This window comes from Saccostrea echinata, unplaced genomic scaffold (assembly GCF_033153115.1).
Source record: "Saccostrea echinata isolate AGI-Se365-2 ecotype Australia unplaced genomic scaffold, CSIRO_AGI_Sech_v1 ptg000056l, whole genome shotgun sequence".
Classification (NCBI taxonomy): domain Eukaryota; kingdom Metazoa; phylum Mollusca; class Bivalvia; order Ostreida; family Ostreidae; genus Saccostrea; species Saccostrea echinata.
The window spans coordinates 3,463,441-3,479,952 of record NW_026889805.1 but is presented as its reverse complement, the minus strand read 5'-3'; the positions used below and the strand labels follow the sequence as shown (position 1 = coordinate 3,479,952).

At 33.6% G+C, this 16,512-nt stretch overlaps 1 protein-coding gene and 1 long non-coding RNA gene across 14 annotated transcripts in view; one reads left to right on the top strand and one right to left on the bottom strand.

Annotated features, from left to right (window-relative positions):
- Nucleotides 1-4,726: 4,726 nt before the first annotated feature.
- LOC133173831 (rho guanine nucleotide exchange factor 11-like) overlaps nucleotides 4,727-16,512 on the top strand; it is a 64,352-nt gene continuing 52,566 nt past the window's right edge. For 4 of the 13 annotated variants that reach the window (XM_061308891.1, XM_061308885.1, XM_061308890.1 and 1 more), the window contains exons 1-3: nucleotides 8,687-9,810; nucleotides 11,382-11,437; nucleotides 15,913-16,011. In XM_061308891.1, the coding sequence (XP_061164875.1) occupies nucleotides 9,455-9,810; nucleotides 11,382-11,437; nucleotides 15,913-16,011 (511 nt within the window). In that variant the 5' untranslated portion in view covers nucleotides 8,687-9,454. Of the gene's footprint in view, nucleotides 4,829-8,685; nucleotides 9,811-11,381; nucleotides 11,438-15,912; nucleotides 16,012-16,512 lie in introns of those variants that run through there. The other 9 variants (XM_061308892.1, XM_061308888.1, XM_061308889.1 and 6 more) reach the window with 4 other exon arrangements.
- On the bottom strand, nucleotides 4,822-8,149 carry LOC133173836 (uncharacterized). The gene is made up of 3 exons (XR_009719072.1): nucleotides 7,578-8,149; nucleotides 6,776-6,976; nucleotides 4,822-5,191 (listed from the first exon to the last, which is right to left on the bottom strand). It is a non-coding gene; the product is annotated as an uncharacterized LOC133173836 (long non-coding RNA).

Below are 16,512 nucleotides of genomic sequence, written 5' to 3'. Positions count from 1 at the left end.
ATTTGTGTGTATGTCAAAACAAAACTGATATACGGTCATAGGGGGTCACTGCATGTGTGACTCCAACAGACCCGAAGCAACGTTTTTGAAAGGGGACACCTCCAAACATCAAAACAAAATTGAACAAAAATGTCCACACTCGAAAATCCTACTTCCTGTGTGTGTGTGTGGGGGGGGGGGGGGGGGTGATGGACCTTTAACTGATCGGTACAGTTTTTTAAACCAAAAAAAAAAAAAGCTGGAATTTGCCAGTGTTTGACCGTACAGAAACAAAAGTGGGGAGGGCAAGTACCTTCCAAATGGAAATTTACACGACATAACTATATCAAGAAACTATTCTCATAAAAGTGCCCCCCAGCGTATTACAGGCCGTCCAAAATCTATATGATTCTTTTCTATCTACATCATGGTCAAAGTAATCACCTTAGCTTCTATAACAGGAAAGGAAAACAAGAGGTCCATGGGCCACAACGCTCACTTGACTCACCTTGGTCCTGTTGTTCTTCACAAAGAGGTTTTTAAAGATTTTCTTTTTCGCTATTCAATGACACCATATTGTTGCCCCAACATACCCCTAAGAGGTTATGACATAACCAAAGTTGAATCCACACATTGGAATATTTCAATATCAATATGTTTAACATGGCTCTACTGTTCCCCCAGGACAAGATTTTTTAAAGATTTTTTTTTTACACGTGCATGATGAAAGTTTGATCACATTTGAGCCCCACAGTAATCCCAGGGTCCATAATTAAAAAAGAGTCCATGCAACTTTGTATAAACAATTTTTTTCAAGAGTAGCAGAGCCATAATAAATCATATTGATATGGAAACATACCTAAGTTGCATGAACTCTTTTCCATATCAATATGATTTAGTGTGGCTCTGCTACTCTTGAAAATATTTGTTTATACAAATACTCATGTAAAACTCCAATACCCTACCCCGGGGACCATGATATAATAAAAGGTGAATCTACACCACCTAATAAATATTTCTATATTGATATGACTAATCATTGCCCTGCTGATCTTGAGAAGAGGACTTTTCAGAATTGTTTTTCTATATACTAGTATTCATATGTAAACCTTCTAACCCCTGTTGTGGACCCACCCTACCCCTGGTCGAGGCCATGATTTGAACAAACTTGAATCTACAACTGCCTGAGGATGTACCATATTAATGTGATTTATTATAGCCCTGTTGGTCTTTAGGAGATTTTTAAAAAGATTTTTTAAAAATATCTTACCGTAAAAAATTGATCCTATATAGTGGCACTACTATCCCTCTGGTGGTCATGATTTGAATAAACGTGAATTTACACTACCTGAGGATGCTTCCATATTAATATGATTAATTGAGGCCCTGTTCTTGAGAAGAATATTTTAAAAGATTCTTTAGCTCACCTGAGCCGAAGGCTCAATTGAGCTTAATTTTCTGGTTGCATTTTGTCTGGTGTACGTCTGTAAACTTTTCACATTTTCGATTACTTCTCAAAAACCACTGGGCCAAAAAAAAAAAAAAATGAAAATTATACGGAAGCATCTTCAAGTAGTGAAGATTAAATTTTTTGTTCGAATCGTGACCCCCGGAGGTAGAATGGGGCCACAATAGATGATCAAAATTTTACATAGGAATATATAGGAAAAAATCTTTAATAATCTTCTTCTCAAGAACCATTTGGCCAGAAGAATTGGCACTTTTGTAAAAGCTTCAATACATAGTGTACAAATTTGTCGAAATCTTGACCCCAAGGGGTAGGGTGAGGCCATAATGAGTGATCAAAGTTTTACACTGGGATATATGGGAATTTTTTTAAATAAAATCTTCTTCTCAAGAACAGCAAAGCTATGATTAGTCATATCTATATGGAAGCATTCATCAGGTAGTGTAGAATCAAGTTTGGTTCAAATGATGACTTCTGGGGGTAGAGTGGGATCACAATAGACGATCAAGGTTTTACATGAAAATTCATAGGGAAAATCTTTTTCTCAAGAGTAGCAAAGCCATGTTTAGTCATATTTACATGGAAGCTTTCACAGATAGTATAGATTCATTTTGTTCAAATCATGACTTCTGGGGATAGGATGGAGCTACAAATCACTTATATGTGATCAAAGTTTTACATAGGAATATAAAAGGACAAAAGGTCTGATGAAGTACAGGGGGTCACAGTGAACCAGGTAAGTTTTGTCGCCTTTGGTCCTCTGTTTATTTTACAATTATAATTAATTCTGGTTATAACGCGTTATTTGATTGGATAATTTTTTTTATTACATTTTCAACAGTGACTGAAATACTGTGGTTAATGTAATCTATTGAATAAAAGTGATATTCTGTCACAGTGTGAAAGGATACCAAAGTGATATTCTGTCACAGTGTGAAAGGATATCAAAGTAAGTGAAAAATAATTTCTGGCCTGTCATAAAATAGAGATAGTAAGTCGCTGTAGATAGCACGTAACCTCACAGGCACTTGACGTTACTTTTTTTTCTTTATATATATATATATATATATATATATATATATATATATATATATATATATATATATATATATATATATATATATATATATATATATATACCCTACCTAATAATAAGGGTTACGGTGCAAGGGTTAGGGTTAGGTAAGTAGGGTTAGAGCGTATTATTAGGTAGGGTATATTTTTTTTTATTAAAAGAAAAATAAGTAACGTCAGATGCCTGTGCGTGACCTGTGTGTATGTACACATTGCTTTTACAAAAAATGCAACGTCAGGCGGATTGATTTGTTTTTGACGCGCGTCATTGTGACGTGGGCAACCCCATTTATGATATACAGTTTGATAACAATTTTTAAGGGCAATAATCTTTTTTTTTTCTTACACTCAATGAATGAAAATTAAATTATAAAGACTCGATTTAATGGTACACAATTTATACGGTATAAAGTGGGTTGAAACAGTTTGTAAACACTTTTTTATAAACCGCTTTGCGGTTTATAAAGCGTAAACTGTCCCAGCCAGTATAAATTGGGAAGCTATGAATTAAATTCATTCCTTAAATAAAAAAAAATTCATCCCCTATTGTGGCCCATTCTACCCCTGGGGTCATGATTTGAACGAACTATTTTGCAGACTGGGTAAATATTAAAAATTTTGGGGAAAAAAGATCATTCTAATCTAGGGGATAATGACTTTAAATTAAATAAATCATTTTCACTGATAATCAAAATGATTACACAAGTCAACTGTTATTCGGTGTAATGTAAAGTGCGAACGATCGACAGATAGAGAAAGTGAGAAATTATTGAGCAGTGATTAAAAAATATATCCCATTTCGTCCTATAGTGGATTTTTCAAGTACAGGGAGAAAATATTCCTTGGTACAACAATAGTTTTGATTAATCCTTCAGAGCAAATAAACAATATATCAAACATTTCATACCTGAAATTGCAATTTTAAACAAATTCATTGTTGCTATAATACAAATTAAATGTGGTAAATAAATATTGAAAAATATTTGAATTTTTCACAAAAGCTCAAAATTCATGGTAAACTGAGGCGCGGATCCAGGAATTTTTTTCCATTTTAAAGAAAAAAACCTATTTCGTGGTGGTGGTGGTGGGGGGGGGGGTGGTTCCACGTTTTCTAGGGGAGAGGGGGATGGGGTCCAAAGTCATTTTTTATTTGCTTCAGTGTATACTTCTTATAACTCTGCAAATTCCAGAGGGGTCCGGACCCCCAACTCCGACCCCCCTCTAGATCCGCGCATGAAAATCTTACTTCGTAATTAGTATTTGTGAAGAGTTTAATTAAGACAGTCAAGTCTTAAAAGATTTATATGAAAATCATTCTTAAAAAAATAACTTTCTTTAAGTATTTTTTTCAGAAATTTTCATTACAGTATATACAACCAAGAGAAAGAATATTTAAAGGCTTTTGCAAGCCTGAGTGATGCATAATCCCCCCTCTTTCCATAAATGGAATGGTCACTGCTCAATTCATACTGCAAACTCAATTAAAAATAAAACAAAAGAAGGAATAAACAAAAATCTTAGGAATAAAGATTTGCAACAATATTTTAAAAGAAGACGGTTGCTTTAGTTCTGATAACGTTAGGCACCAGTCTGTTTGGAGTATTTTGATCCACGCCTGAAAATTACAAACCTCTGATTTATATATAAACAAATACCCTTAAAAGTTAAACACCTTAAAGAGCTGGGGATTAATGGACAGAAACTAATATATTGATTTCATTTTAATCAAGATATGACTAGGAAGTTAATTTTGAAGTGTACTGTAAACATTTTGTGCGGACCTCCCTAATAAAAGTAGTCTGCATATTTATTTCACATATCATTGCGCATAGTATAAGTCACGGCGTGCACTATAAAAACAAGTGACAATAGTAAGAGGATAAAGCTAATATGCTTTAGATGACATTTTTGAAAATTAAAATTCTCCTTCGAAAACGTTACAAGAATAATTTGGGTAGGGATGATATTTTTTGATGGACCTAATTTTACACGGTTAACGAGAGTACTTCAGTGTGTTGTTCGGTTAGTTATGGTGGACAGTGACAAATTCCTATAAGCTACTGAATCTTTTCTCTCCAAGAAGCGCATAATTCAAAATAACATAGTTTTAACTTCATTCAGAAATAAGCAAATCAAATTTCTCAATCCGCTTTTATCTATTATTTGGTTTCTTCTGTCAAATCTATTTGCATCGTCGACATTTTACTTTAGACCAAGCAGAGTAAGGTGTTGCTTGCTTGCAATGCTAGACTTCAGAGTCCACTACCGTTGAAGTGACCAATGCACAGCCATGTCTTTTTCGGAGAGGTTTGTATGTTACATCAGTGAATGCTTGACAATATCTGGCTAATCCGTCAATAATTGTTCAGTGTCTGAAGTAATTACTTCCGAGCGGAAGCAAACGTAATTAGGCCATCAGATTGAATCACTGTTGCCCCATAAGATCCACTGTTATGTCTTCTTCTGTGTCCATTGAAAATTGTTGGTAGTAACTTTAGAGAGTTGAAAAATTCTGGATGGGACACTAAAATTAATTTAAACAAAACGAACAAGAATTGGACGACGGGCCACTACTCCTGATTCCCAACCTTGCCCAGATAATGGACTTTTACTGATATTCTTCACACCACTGCACAAAATTGCTTGGTAATCCTCAGTCAGACATAATTTCTATGATAAAATATAAATATATCAGCAAATAAGCAATATTAAATGTAAATTAATATACTAATCCAAAGAACTCCAAACTGTCCCAGATAGTGTTTTTTCTTCATTGATATTCCGCAATCTAGATTAAAATTGCTTCATGCTTCTCAGGCACATTTGCTTTGTATAATTAAATTCACTTATTACAAAAAATATATTAAGAAATGTTTTGTATAATATATACTAAACTGGAATATCATCTGTCCGTAAGTGATAAATCTGGTTCTGGGTTATAAATGCAGAATCCCGAAAAGGACATCCATTCACTGAGCTGTTCATCTCGGCCCATAAATGCTGGCATATGTAAGATTGTTGAAATAATTGTTTCAGTTTAGCAAGTGTGCCTGGGAAATATGAAACAATTCTATTCAGTGTTTAAAAGAAAATGTAATCCAAGATGATTGGGAATCATTTCCTGTCGCATTAATATGCTTCAATATGCTACAGAATCTATTGCCCAGAACATTACTTCAGTCAATCTCCACTCTATCCATATATAAAGCTATTTGAGAATAAAGCAAAGTTGAGTGTAAAATTTATCATGGTGCTTAAGTATTGGCTATAATGTTGAATGCCAGGTCTCAATATTCTTGAAGTCGGAGTAAGTATCGTCAATAGTCAGTAAGAAGATACTCAGTGGAGCAAGGTCTACTACTAAGGGACCTGAGTTCCATGTTATGAAGTCAGTTTACACAAGCTAACCACAAACCTGCACAATGCTTTTGAGTAGAGCTTGTTCTGGGATATATCCTTTGAGTAATAAAATGGAAAGTGTTAACAGAGTCATGTGATTACAGTTCTATATCTAAGGAAAGAACAAGTAAAAGATTTGAACAATTACTGTTAGTTGGTGTTTTAAACAGTTACTTCAGATGGAAGTGTTAGAATAGATGCCTTAAAGTTTTAGTAGTTATACCTGCAAGATACATTTCTTAAGTGTGGAACAGAATTGTAACGGACTAATTCACTTTATACAAATATTCATTTAGAAAGTGAAAAACAATATTGAGGAGTTACACATAATATTACTAGCTTATAAATGAAAGTAGACAAAGTATATTTCATATAAAGACTTAAATGTTGTGTTATTTGTCTTACACATCTGTACTTTCTGTTTGAAAAAAACTGTCAAATATTTTCTTTAGAGTTCACACTAAGGGTGAATTCATTGAAGTTCAATTTTTTTTATTTATCTTATCTCAAGCTGATACTCCACATTTATTTTGGTTTGTAAACTGGAGTATAAAACTTAAAATTTCATAGAAACTAGCTACTTAACTAGCTACAACTTAGGAGTGTGCAATGCATGTCTATTAAAGACTCTTTTTTTTTTTTTTTGTTGGTCATGGGTTAAGTTGTAGAGCCTTCTAGGAAAATTAAGTGTCACACTACTATGTTTTGAACTTTGTTTCAAATCATTTTCAAGTGTTTAAATTAGCTCTCTAAGGCTAGAAATTAATACCTGTAGAAAATGTAACCTGTATATATACCAACACTGCTATTTTAATTAAATTAGGTTATTATTCCTATATCTATTCATGTATTTACCTTCATAGGAATTTATGGCATTGGTTTCCTTCTTTGTAACATTGACAAAGTCGATCTTTAGCAATCATTGCTTTATGAATGTAACGGTGGTGTCCTTGGATCCATTACAGTTGGTTGTAAAGGAGGATAACTCCGACATGACTGTGTGTCATGACGGAGTCATCTTGAAGTTTCTGTTTCGGTTATGTCATTCGTCTTTCCCTGAAATATGCAAATTTTTAATTGGATCATAATGTCTGATTATGTGATAATCTAATTGTTATTTCCTGAAAGTCGTGGTAGAGCTGTTGTCATTGAGTTTCAACTTCTTGGATTTGATATTATTTACAGATCTATGCAGATAACAAATCATTCTCATATATGTCATTTTTGGACTGTATTGTAAAACATTGTAAAGATATTCTATAAAGATTGAATGTTACTAAATTCTCAGTTCATAGGTATCAGTATATATAATTTAGTTACTCTAGAAGTATTTATTGATAGGTTTAGCAATAAGAGCTTTGGAGTCTGCTGAATTTATTTTGGAAACAGTTTGTCACATTTTTTTTCTTTCAGATTTTTTTGTAATTTTTTTTTTTAAACAGTTCTTTTTTAAAGTAAAGACTATGAGATTAGTGAGTTTAGATAATGATTATCTGCTGGTCACGTTAAACTTTGAAATTCTTATATTTTTAGCATTATAGTAATATCTATAAATTATATTCTTATACCAGTGGCGTAGATTGTTTTATGTCTGATAGTTAAATAAAACAAGAAATTATATATATACTAGTAATACTGTACATAAAAAGGTGCTTACCAATACTTAATAGAAATCAAACTGAATGTCATAAAACACGTCCATTGTTGACTGAATTAAAATCCAGCTGATGGCTAGATCTTCCCTTTGAGTCATTTAAAACTCCCATGTTTTTTTGGATGCTTTCCTTAGAACATAAAGATTAAGTTTATGTTTCAGCTCATCTCTTCCTCAGGTTTCTTGGTATCAGTCTGTTGTCTGTTGTCTTTGAAGTATGTACAACAACATGTGGCAACGATGGTGATCACATGTTGTCAAGTAGGTGCCTTAAATATCTCCTCATAGCAGTGTCATTATATAGCGTGAATGTGCATCATAGAAAAAAAAAAGATGACTGAATAACTTATCCTTCCTGTAATTTATTTTCATGGATTATTAGTCATCTGATGCACTGAAATCTATAAGGTTTTGATTTCATATGAGATATATGCATTACACGCAGGCCACACAAATCAGTCAGGTGTCAGTCGTGCCGTGAACCATCACAATAATTCTGAATATTTTATCACTTTTTTAAACAGGTAAATATTTCACTACCAAGCCCCTTTCAGTTTTGTGTACAATAGCTCTCTTTACCTACTGACTAGTTTGATTTCTTTTGGGTTTTAACAGCAAACCTTTATTTTTGCAATTAAGAAAAGGGGTAAAAAAAATTATTCCTTTGGGATTAAGGAAATTGATTATAAACAAAAAATAATCAGCTAAAATGCATTAAATCTGATTTATATCATTTTTGTCAGTATCCATTCAAATAAAAGAAGTAGTATGCCTAAACCTGTCTAATAATCTGTCACAGAATGTATCTTTATTTCACATCAGTTACTTGGCAATTATTTGCCAGAGGAAAGTGACGTAAGGATATTAAAGCCTAAAGGTTTTATTTTTCTGGAATGTCGGATTGATTACAAGGCTGGCTTGCTGGAAACCTAATGTGTTTTGTGTTTTTTCTTTATTGAGAGAGATATAAATGCATAGGTAGCCTACAAAGACGGATGAGTTGTGGTCATACATGTTTTTGGGGTTTAGTCGGGTCACTAGTGTAATCTGCAGAGAAGGATCTGTAATATATGACTGTATAAATCTATATACAGGATGTGGCTTAGATGAGAGCTTAACAAAGCCTACCAACATTGATATAATGAAAGTCTTTGTTTTAATGTTGTTTTTACTTGTAAACAATAACATTTCCTGGTGTCTTCCCTGAAGGTCAAAGTTCAGAGGGAATAAACACAGCAGCTAATGGTCGGGTTAGCTAACACAGTGTAGATAGTACTGTAGTGTTGGAGGGATACATTACATTCATTGACCGGAAGTAATAGGGAGTAAATTGAGTTTGCTGGAATGTACTCCAGGTGATGTTGTGTGTGTATTTAGTGACCAGACTCTGAATGACAGGATTATCAGTGATCATACTGGCGGCCTGGATGAACAAACAAATTTGATGATCCACCTCTTAAGATTGAAAGCGTTGTGGTGTTAAGGAATTCATTTTATGTAGAGGAAAAAACCCATTGTTTTTTGATGATGAATATTTAATGAGGAATTTAAAATGAAATTAACTACTGTGATTGGATGTCATATGTGTATTTTCGTCAGATTTTAGCGTGGTTTGTGTCCACATCTGTGAAATCAGTTATTGATTTGAATATTTATATCTTATTTTACCTCAAATTTATTTTAATGTGTTATTTCTGAAAGTGCTGAATTCAGTGAATATTAGACATTCTTATATAGATTAATTAATAAACAGCTAATTTATATGATAATGGAGAAATCATTCAGGCTGTTGAGATAGCTAGTCTACACAATGGTGATAATAGAAAGCAATTAATCTAGCTCAGCATTGATTCAATTTCGCATAATCTGAGTTTACAAATATGCCATTGGGAAAAAAATGGCGATCGATGGACGTTCTTCATTTCGGCTCTTCTAAGCAAGATAAAGAGGCCTTAAAAAAAGATGATGGACTCATAGGATCAGGGGAACACCTGTCCCGAACCTGTAATGCTCATGTTAAGGGTGGGTCCAGAGACGATCTGATCAATGAAGATCCTCCGGTTATACTGAGAAAGAAGCATAGTTCTAAGCATCGGTTTAGCTCAAGGGAGGACCTCTTAGATAAACCTGCATCCCCCAAACTGCGACAAAGCCTGCATGTCCCGTGGCATAGGGCTAAGTCCAGCTCCAGGGATGATCTGATAACTAATGAATGTAGGAAAGACGTGAATGACAGGTATTACTAATACACCAATAATATCTGTCTGCTATATTAATTATCATCACAGTAAGGGTTACATGGTGCATGTACACACAGATTGTTTGTGTATATAACTGTGATAGCACTGGCTAAATAAGGGTGAAAGGGTTATACATTAATGTATTAAAATCAGCTGTACTCGTAATGGATCCAAACTTGTATGCATTACTTTGTAAGAATCTGACATTGTGGATCATCTGTGCTGCAGAATGCATTGATGGGGGAAGGAAATGAACTGATAACTTACATATGTCTATGCCAGGAAATTGATGTCTTGTGTATATTGGTGTGTCATCATTTGGTACACGTTAACACACTTGTTGAGTACTCTATGACAAGAATGACTGGACATAGTACATGTATATTGTACACAGACATCAACTGAGGGTCTAGCTGATCTACTCCAGACCAGGGCTGTGTCTACAGTCACCTGTCATGTATACAAGTGTCCTGATGCAATGAATGACAACTTTCCCACATGATTTTACTAAATTCTAGACCAAGGGAATGTTAAATATATAGTCTTTTCCTTTCCCTGTGCAATTATAATTCCTTCAGCTCAATTTAAGGTGGTACTTCTACTTTGTAGATAGCTGTTTTAGGTCAGGTGTTTACATTGTAAATCTTTCCAAGGGTGACTGGATTTAATGTGTTAGGTCTTAATTTTGTGTCCTGCATGAGTAAATTGTGTGTAATGGGTATCTGCGACACTACACAAATCTGATGTCGTACAGGAACTGGCTTTTCTTGTTTGCCTCTACTATTTGGGTTTTTCTCAGGAAATGATAAACTGTAGATAGTTTATATACACAGAGTGAAAGTTAGTTATGTTAATATATATAAAATATAAATATCTCTTACAAAGGGAATTTTATTCCCATTATTCTTGCATACTTTACTTTATATTATTTTCAGTAGGATGTAGTGTATGTTATCAATAAAGGACATTGGTTTTTCATTTCGTCGTTAAATATTATAGGTAATTAGTGAAAGAAAAAAATTTTAGAAACTATGTGTTCTTTATTTTTATCTGTGCAAAACACTTGAGTGTAAGGAAAATGTATTCTCACTATTCAAAACACATGTTCCTGTTAATGCTTATTACATAAAAGTTTGGGAGTTTGTTGTATGGGCTTTTCTGTTGTAAAATTGGGGAGAGAGATAGAGAGAGAGATTGAGAGAGAAGCAGTGGTTATATGGATGGCAACAGTTGGTCATGCCTTTTTTAACTGTAGGGTTACATTAATTGATCTATTTATAACTAAGAACAGTCAGAGAAGAAACTTCCTTGATGACATTGATTTTGTGTATTTACACAAATCATCTTATCTTATTTTTAACAGAGTACACATAATTTCAAAACAAATGTTCTATAGATAACATTTTACTGTACGTAATTTTACATATTCACAAAGTTTTGATTTTAAAAATCGTAATTGAAATGTTATTGCCTCAATATAGAGACAATATTTAGGATATTTATTGTAAAAAAACTGGCTTATATGAAATACTGGTAAAATGTATTAATATTTTGTTGTTCATTGTAGGCACTCTAGCAGTGTGAAAGGGGAACAACATGGCACTCAGGAGGAAACCAAGGAAGGTAAGAGGGCAGAAAAATAGACACCAACATAAGTAGATTTAATGTAGCAACATTAGGACATTAGCAGGTGAAAATATTAGCAGGATTTTACAGGATGAGGCAAGTGTATCAGAGACATTGCCATCAGAACAGAAACTTTAGTACATGTGTATATGTAGGGCTATTAGATAAACAAGAATACTACATAAGGTACGGCATTTAGATTTGTATCCCTTGTGCATGTGGCAGGTCAAATGTGCAAGCACTGAAAGTAGCGTGTCATAGCTTAACAAGAGGAATACCTGTATATGTTATAATTAATCTAACAAGAATCATCCTAGTGGAACAAAGTGAGAAGCATTTAGCAGATATACAAGTATGTGAAGGGGAAAGAAGAAACATCAGTAGTACTTGTAGACCAGGGCAACATAAAAAGGTTTACAACAACAACAACAAAATAGAAGAAAACAGCAGCTAAAGTTGTAGCTGGATAGAGAGGCAACAATGATGGTGTTTGTAGCAGGGAAAATGTCTGATGAAGTATGTATAGAAGGACAACTAACTAGAAAAAGGACAGATAGCGGGACATAGAGCAGGGCTCTCACAAGGAAACAACAAAAGTACAAACAGCAGGACAAAGAGGCAAGCAACCAAAGAACAAATAGCAGGACATAGGGGCAAGCAACAAAAGTACAAATAGCAGGACAAAGAGGCAAGCAACCAAAGAACAAATAACAGGACATAGAGGCAAGCAACAAAAGTACAAACAGCAGGACAAAGAGGCAAGCAACAAAAGAACAAATAGCAGGACATAGAGGCAAGCAACAAAATACAAATAGCAGGACAAAGAGGCAAGCAACAAAAGAACAAATAGCAGGACATAGAGGCAAGCAACAAAAGTACAAATAGTAGGACAATGGGGAGAGGAACAAAAGTACAGATAGAAGGACAAAGAGGCAAGCCAAAAAAAAATTCTGGTAGCAAGGCAAAGAAACAAGCAAGAAAAGTACAGATAGCAGGACAAAAAGGTAAAACAAGAAACTACAAAAAGCAGGGAAGTGAGGCAAGCAACAAAAATACAGGTAGCAGGGCAAAGAGACTAGCAACAAAGTACAAATAATTGGGCATAGAGGGAAACAAGAAAAGTACAAAAAGCAGGACAAAGATTAAGGGGCTAGCAACAAAAATACAGATAGTAGGGCAAAGAGGCAAGCAAAAAAAAAAAATACAGATAGCAGGCAGAGAGGCAAGCAACAAGAATACAGGTAGCAGGACAGAGAGACAAGCAAGAAAAGTAAAAATAGCGGGACAAATAGGGAAACAAGAAAAGATAGTAGGACAAAGAGGGAACAACAGAAATACAAATAGTCAAGCAAGAAAAATATAGGTAGCAGGACAAAGAGGCAAGCAAGGAAAATCCAGATAACAGGATAAAAAGGTAAACAACAAAAGTACAGATAGCAGGGCAGAGAGGCAAGCATCAAAAGTACAGATGGTAGGCAGACCTAGGCAGATATTTAGGACTTGTGAAGTTTGTTAGACTCAAGGTGTGACTAGCAATTCATTTAAGTTTTATCCTGCATTCATTTTATATGGTGGCTTGTCAAGATAATGAGGCAGAAAAACCACCTAGCTATTTCTGGATTTGCTTATCAGAAGGGAAAGGAATATTGAAGCTAAATGCCTGCCAAAACACATCAATATCAAGCAATAGTTCAGGTTTCTGTCATTCATCCAAATATGCATTTACACACACACTGATAGAATAAGACAAATGCAAGCAGATGTCTTCAGAAATGTGCACAATTTGGAAGAAACTTGTATGTCAACAAACCATAGGTGATAAAATTGTCCCAGCTTATACTAAGATATGTTATACAAATTGCTCAAATGTTTTTTTTTTAATCAGTACTGGTCAAAGGTAGTTTAAAATTTATATTAGCCTTACACATGTGTCTGTCTAATATGAATGATACTTAACTGAAGAGTAACAGGGCTTTATAAGAATTATATTTCACTATGTTTACCTGATATAAGGCCAGTTTTTAATCAGTACTAATTAAGTGATGTGAATTATGAAAAATCTATTTGTTTGAAATCATGACCATTTTATATTTTTAGCCATTTTATTTTTTTTTTTACCTATGTTTTATGTTTTTAATAAATTTTCTGAAAGTTGTCCTTCTAGTAGCTAAGGCCAACATTTTTTTATTTTCTGTTTTACGGGAATTTTTTTTCAAAAATTTGAGTCGGGGGGTCGAAATAAAAATAAAAATAAAAGCTCGAAATTTAAGCAGTCGGTCAGAAAAATAAAAATAAAATGAAAAAATGCAATAAAAAATTTTATTTTTGATTAAGGTCGGAATTTTTTTGTATGACCTTAATTTGTTAGGAAAACAGTGTTATTTGAAAAGCTTATGAATACAAAACACAGAATTGGTACTGTTAATGGATCAATGAACTATTTTAAATTTAATACTTTCTCTTAGATATTTGGGGCAGGGGGTGCATTTCTAGTATACAGCTTGCAGTTTCTAACATTAATGCCAATCAAACATACATCTATAGTCTTCTCTCAGTTGTCAAATATCATATTGTCACCACAGTAAACCTATAGGACTTATGTCACACCCCTCATAAACTTTTCAGAATCTTTTATTTTTGGTATTCAGCAAAGTACAAGATCTGAGGATTTTGGAGTAGCTCTGGCAAAGTTGTGGAGAAAATACAGTGAGACATTCAATGGATCAGCTAAAATAAATTAATTCACAGAAGTGCACAAGACATGATAAAAAGAAAAGTTGTATAATATTTTTTTCAACGCAATTTCAATTAATATACGTAGGTGGAAAAAAAACGTACCACAATATCTCTGTTGAAAACAAATTCAAACTTCCACAATCTGTAGTATATTGGATATCTTTTTATCCTTATATTTTTCTTTCTGAGCATGCTAACTTTCAACATAATTGTAGAAAATACACATCTTTCTCATAGTATACACATGTAAATTAAATTGAATTGCTGAAACTGGTTCTAATCCACAACTTTTGAATGAAAAAAAGAAACCAGGTCTTCAATTGAAATAATATTTGTAAGAGCGTATCATTTACAACAATACTTTTCCCTAGTGGTAAAAAAAAGTTGTTTTACTAAACAAGAGATATACATGAACACTATATCAGCTGACATGAATACGCTGATCAATGTACATTAATTTGTTACATAGCACGCAAACTTCCATAAAACGATAAAAAAGGAAATAATATCTTGTATCAATCAAGCATATATATTTTCGTAGGTAATTTTGAATTCCAATATTTGTCATAAAACGAGTGAAAGTTGTGACTCGAATTTCCTCAGTCACGCCACTTTCTACCAGTTCTACAGTGTTCTGTTCTGTCGTTACTTGTAAAAGAAAACATTTTTGTCTTAAAATTAAAGTTTTTAAAAATCTTCAGGACGTATTTCAATGTATTGAAGCAATTGTCAAAGATAATTTACCTACTCAAAATCTTTCAAAACAAGCAGTTGACAGAACCTCGATTTCCACGTAGTCGATCCTCCGCATGACATTTGATCAAGATTACTGTTTCGTCTATTTCATTCAATGTTTCATTAAAATTTATACTTTTTTTTCTAATATATGGCATTGACTCGTCACTTTTTAAACTGACTATTTAAAAACACGTGAAACCCTCCGGATTCTGACATTTTGGCGCTATGCTGTGCAGTGACTATATTCACGCTTCGAATACTGTGAATGTGATTGGATGAATATATTTACCAAAGCCAATGACAAATCGCATTTTGAAAGGCTTGTAAAAGGTTCTTTATAAAATTTCTTTTATTTTTTCAGTGACTATAAATAAACTATCGGCGGGAGAAATAAAAATAAAACTTGAATTAGGGACTTTTATTTTTATTTCATTTTAGCCCAAATTAGGGTCGGCGCTCCCGTAAAACAGGATATAAAAAAATGTTGGCCTAAATGTGCCATGTGTAACACTACTCATAGTTTGGACTACAAAGTTAATTAACAACATCAGGATGTCTTGAGAAATGCGAGGTTTTCCAAAGAAAAAGAAAAGATCCCCAAGCACTGTAGTACTGTAATGTTAACAGTTTACTGATATGTAAATATGTACAAAATCTCTCACCATATCCTGTTCAAATCCTAAAATTCCCAAATTTGTAGTAATACATGTAGCTTAGGGAAAACAAATTTATCTTGAAGACTTGAACCAGATTATTGTTTGGGCAGCACAGATTTAATTTCAGGTCATTTGCAGATGAAATTTTATAGAATCAAGATGGCTAGATGATGAGCAAAGTGTGTTCAGCCATGACTTATGCTAATCTTGGTAATTTGATGTTTGTAGAAATTCATTATTAGTGTATTCAGTAGGTTGAGTAATTTAAATATATGTGTTACAGAGAACATTACACAGGTCTTAATTTTAGGAACAGATTGTATGTACTTTCTTAACTTACAGGTTACATACAGAGGTGTGTAATCATACAGAGAGATGAGAAGGGCTATGGTCTGACAGTCAGGGGAGACAACCCAGTCTATGTGGAGTCTGTTAAAACAGGTCAGTACTGGCTAGCTTTTCAGAACCAAATACATGTATGGGAAAAGACTGAGAGAAAAAAAAACTCAACTCAAAATCAGAAATAAATTGTCATTTGTTATGTTTTTCAAGAATATAAGCATCCTCTTCTAGCAAAGGTTCAATTTCTCAAATTGTTAGGGCTGTCACGATTCCCCAAAATAACCAAAAACTGCGGTCCAAATTGTTTGGTTTGGTTTTGGTTCCTTTTTTCCGGATTTCAGTTCGGGTCTGGTTTATAATATTAGAATCTGATTTAAACAAAAAATGGCGTTGAAATCAAAAGAATGTTGATGATGACAGTGATAAATAAACATCACAACTGAAATCAACTTCATTCCATGACAAAACACTTGTCACAAAGGATTAGATAATTATCAAAACGAGAAAGAATGGTCAGGTTTTAGCTACTAGTTGGCCAAGTATTCCTAAACACCCACGTAAAGACGTTAACATGGTTAAGGCTTATTTTCAAGGTGAATT